This window comes from Anneissia japonica, unplaced genomic scaffold (assembly GCF_011630105.1).
Source record: "Anneissia japonica isolate Jap-2015-1 unplaced genomic scaffold, ASM1163010v1 scaffold288031_len342695_cov171, whole genome shotgun sequence".
Lineage (NCBI taxonomy): Eukaryota > Metazoa > Echinodermata > Crinoidea > Comatulida > Comatulidae > Anneissia > Anneissia japonica.
In genome coordinates, this window is record NW_022725829.1 from 91,940 (window position 1) to 97,172 (window position 5,233).

The window sequence follows — 5,233 nt, forward strand, 5'->3', positions numbered from 1 at the left end:
CTTTTTTTTTTTTTTTTTTTACTTCCCAAAAAGGGGGGGGGGGGGCCGGAATCCGCCCCTGAAGGCCGTGATTTTGATAATAAATACTAAGGTTAATACAATTAAAACTAAATGATTATTATTAGTAAACAAATTAAAAATTACACCACTGAGAAATAACTGTTCAGAAAACCATGAAAAAAAAATGTTCCACATTTGAATTTCCTTTTTAGGATATAATTATTATGTTCTACAACACAAAATCAACGTTTGCTGCGCACTTTTGGGAATAATAAGCGTTTAAATAAACATTCAATTTTTAGTGAACTGAAGCATAGGAAATACATTAAAAAAATTATCTCTGTCACACTTTAAAAAAAATTATCTGTCACACTTTTTGTGATGGAAATGACCATAATTAAATAGATGTAAAGCTGAGTGCATTCAAAAGAGAGATTGTAATGTCTGAATACATAATAATGAACACTGAACAAGGTGCTTTCTAACAGAATAAGCCAGATCAATATTCACCCTTATTTTATTGGTATTACTGAAAAAAAGAGAACATTAAGAAATCATCTCTGTCCCAGTAAAATGTGACCGCGGTGACAATGACGGAGATGACTGAAATAAATATTTGTTCATATAACATCATTCCCATTTTGTTTACATGACGAAAACCATGTGTGCTTTGAATTGTACACAATTATAATCGTCTTTATGAATAATATTTTAGAAATAAATAATACATAAGGCATGTTCTAATGCGTTGATGCAGAATAAAGGTACTCTTCTGGTTTTACTTGAAAGTCCACCAATTCCTAAGCTACCATGTTTTTAACTGTACAAAAATGGATCTATTCTTACTGTATGCTCCCCATATCCAAAACGGTTTGATCCATAATTCGTTTGTCATTTTTTTACCAGCAAAAAAACCATGATGACTGAAATGCAGGGTCACATTTTTTTTAGTTTGAAAAAGTCAAATTTTATAAATTTATGGTTTTATTTTGTAGTTTTTAATTTTACATTTAAAAGAGACCACACATACAGTACTTGTCTTTTGGTGGTATAATTATTCTTCCAGGTTACTTTACGAATTATTGGAGAAATGAAATCGGAACATGCATTTTTAGGGGGTTTTGTTGAAAATAACCCATATGGTTATTCTTTTTAATTTTTTAATTACACTACTTTCAATTAGAAACATCATGTTAAAAATTATTTTACCGCAACAAAAATCAATTTTCCTTTAATACTTTTGGTTTTATAGTACCTTAAACTGGACATGGTATGCCACTTTACCATAATGACCCATAACTTCCCAATAATAATAATAATAATAATAATAATATAACAATAATAATAATTTCCCAATGATCTGTGTTCTCAATTTTAATCAATTTTTTACTTTGAAATATTCCTTTGTATGTTGTTATATTGTGAACGCTACAATCTTTATGGAGCGCCACAGATTTAAAGGTGTATTTTCTAATCAATATTATTACTATTATCAACCAGTGTTTGGAATGCATTACATAAGGCTTACCTGGTAAGATTGAGGAAGTACGGATAGACGTTGTCTTGGTAACATCGGTCAATTTCTCCAAGGCAAGTTCGTAATGTTTCTTCAGAAGTTGTATCTTTTGGTACACCCTACATCAGTTGAATATAATAATATCATGCAAGTTTAAACATCTGGATTGGTATCAGGCGAGACATTTTATTCCTTTTGTCGCCAACTTATTTTTTAAAAGATTGTCAGAGGAGGGCGGAAAAAAATACCTCAAAAATTCAATATAATTTTGAATAGCTCATTTAAAAGCTTCCAACAAGAAACAGAAAGTAATTTTCACCAAAACTACAAAAACCCATACATTGATTACCAACCAATTTAAGGATTTATGCAAAAGAATACAGGAAGGTTATTATTTAACTATCATCAAAGTTTTAATTTTAAGTTAATAACTTACGGTACTTAAATATACAAATTAAACATTTAAATTAAGCAATATTTTTACCTGATTAAATTCATTGAGAAGGCTTTTTTAATACCTTCTTACCTGACAAATGGAATCAAAATGTGAGGGTGGAAGATAAAAAATGGAGAAATGGCATTTGGCCCTTGTTTAAGATGTATGTACCAAATTCAAATGTGAAATTAAAATTTTCAATTTTTTTAAATTCCTGATTAAATTCATTAAGAATTTTTTATACCATCCTACCTGGGACAAATGGAATTGAAATGTGAGCGTGAGATAAAACATGGAGAACTGCATTGGGCCCTTATTTAAAAGATGTATGTACACTGAAGTGGGGTTCACAAAGATCCTATTTCATGTCATAAAAAATGTAATGTTGCAATATAAATAGTTCAGTAATCAGATTGATAAATGCTTTTTACATATAACTGAGAGGAAGACATAACGAATTCTTATTGGAAGATTTTATCACAGCAGTGGATATGACAAAAATAAATCAAATACTTTATTTCCATTTGTCATCATAGCTAAGTTTGTGTTAATATGAAAAAAAAAATGTTAATTACATTTAAAATGACCACTATCCTTGGGCAGCGGATTTAAAAAACAAGGTATAAAAAAGCCTTGCCTTGTTATAATGAAAAATATATGCAGGCTGTGTGCAGTAATTACACTAAAGAAAGCAGGATAAGCTAAAATTTAAAACATAATTTTGAGATCAATAATGTAATCTCGATATAAAAGCATAATAATATGGAGTTAGTGACAGGTGAATTTTACCAGTAAATTTGCATCTCAAATGAGATTTACTCTCTACTTAAAGGCATGTTTCCTATAGTATTGATTTGTATTGGACAGCAAGTAAATTTAGTAAAGTATTAGTCCTTCACGGTTGAGTGCACACCATCTTTACATGCCCACACAAAGCCAACAGTCCACCTTAGCAACCAGTAAGCAAATAATAAACACTATGTGAATGAAGTCATGGATACTATGATGCATTGACAATAATGAGGCATGGTTGCTAAGGAAAACCAGCTTTGGTACTGGTTGTACACCACTGTAGATGCCATAATCCATGCCATATAATAAATTATATTTTGTTTATCATCTGTTATATAAATGCTTAAATTTTTTTGTGTGTATCATCTGATATCTTTATTGCTTTAGGTAGAATTCATGAATACCTAGGTTAAATTGTCCCATCTGGAATGAATACAAAAATTTTAATTATTTGATTTGATTTTGAATATTATCATGAGTTTTATCCGGTCGTCTGTGGCAGGGCAAATGTGTTTCCTGTCCTTTGTTCGAGCCACCTAGACAGAGGTCCGGGGTTGTGCCAGGGTGGTGATGGATGGTGACCCCGAAGAGTATTTGCATCTTATTTTGCCTATCTTTCCCATCTATGTCTGGTCCGACACAAATAAATATACATTAAAGATTAAATAAATAAATAAAATTAATTAATTCACATAATAATGCGGAAAATGGCTACATGTACGCTTGCCATGTGGAAAACGGCGCCGCGAGCACCCCTACTAGGGATGGATACGTGCGCCTAACAAAATGACATTATTATTATTTTTAATATTGTAAAACTTGCTTAAAATAAAATACTTAAAAAACAACAAAAGATAGAACATAGCACATTAGAGATAATAACGATGTCCAAGTTTTGAAAGGACTTGTTTTTGTTGATGACTTTTATTACAAGAATCGAACCAAGAGCATAATTATTGGAAAGATAGCACCTATCCATGAAACCATAGCTCCAAGTCCTTATATAGATAAAACATACTTGTTTTGCATGTAGAATGTTATCAGTAAAAATGTATCTCCAAATGTATTAACATATATTTTCAAGAGATTTAATTCAAATTAGTTGGTTTATCTAGGTTTTTAGACCATAATTATTTAGGCACCTGTCCAAAGATGACCTATTTTTAATAGTATACAAACTTTCAATGATTATTTACTCTATCTTTATCTATATAGTATCACCTCCTTGTAAGTTTAATAATTGAATCGCTTTCTGTCCCATATAGACCACTTGAATACTTCAAATAAACTAATCTATAAATAGTAGCATACAGAATAGCGCTGGTAAAGTTTTGGGTTTTCAAACGATGGTATGCAAGTTCATTTCTATGGTTCTTTAGGCTTTGCATACTGCAGGTTTCCTTGGAGTGAGGCCCTTTATGAACTCTGTTTGGAGAGGAGTGCTTTATGTATTGAATTACATGCATCAGGGAGATACCTCCCTGCATATAGGTACAGTAGTTATTATATTCCATGGAGTGGAAAGGAATTGTGTATGATGATTTTATTCTTCATAATTGCATTTCATTTAATTAGTCCCAAAGCAACAATAAATCACACACATAATACTAACAGAGAGAGGAAAAAGACCAGGGGGGGGGGGAGAATATAATTTGTTAACCATGGAAAATGTACTATAGTATAAGTAATCATAAAATACACTGCTATACAAAATACGATTTCTTTCATAGAAATTCAAGCCTATGAAAATAAAATGTTTGGATCGATGCTGATATAGACAGTTAATAAAATTTGACTTTCACCATAGAAAATTATTCATAGGTATTATAAATACTAGTAGGCCTACTAATATATATAAATATTTACAATAATGTGATGAATGTAACTTACCCATCGAAGATCACACTCGACTAAATGTAAACGTCGCTTCTCACACCACTGACGTAAATCAGGAAAAACCTGAAGAATAAAATCCATACATTGATAAAGTGCCAAAATAAATGTCATTACAACAAAAAAATATAATAAAATAATATTTTCATATGTTTTCAGCTAACCAGAAAACCAGGTTATAATAAGATTTTTTTTTCTATTTATTTAAAATCAAATTAGAGATCCATTTTGCTATATTTCTTGTCTCATTAGATTTCAAAAATTGTGATTTGACATTTAGGAAAACTCAAATTTCTGCTGAGTTGCACAAATTTACAACCACAAAAATAATAAAAATAATATATTCAATGTATTTGTTTCCCTCTTCTAGCTAGTTGTCAATGCCAACTGACTGAGGATATATGGAAAGGTTTATTTGGGATTAGATAGGTGTGGAGTCACCAGGAAACAATACTGTACACACTTCATGTAATAGTCCAGCAAACTTTGGTTGGTTGCATTTTTTTTTGCTATATTTTTTAAAAATTGGATATGATGTAGAGTAGACATAGATAAATCAAAAATGTATGTGCAACATTTTTTTTTTCATACGTGAG

General features: G+C 30.6%; 1 protein-coding gene across 2 annotated transcripts in view; it reads right to left on the reverse strand.

The window, feature by feature from the left end:
- Positions 1 to 5,233, reverse strand: part of LOC117112923 (TPR repeat-containing protein DDB_G0287407-like) — a 26,385-nt gene that overhangs the window by 19,050 nt on the left and 2,102 nt on the right. For both annotated transcript variants that reach the window (XR_004446110.1, XM_033256138.1), the window contains exons 3-4: positions 4,635 to 4,703; positions 1,529 to 1,635 (exon numbers count right to left, since the gene is read on the reverse strand). Coding sequence is in view for 1 of the 2 variants with exons in the window: in XM_033256138.1 (XP_033112029.1) it covers positions 1,529 to 1,635; positions 4,635 to 4,703 (176 nt within the window). In the remaining variant the exon portion in view is untranslated. The remainder of the gene's footprint in view (positions 1 to 1,528; positions 1,636 to 4,634; positions 4,704 to 5,233) is intronic.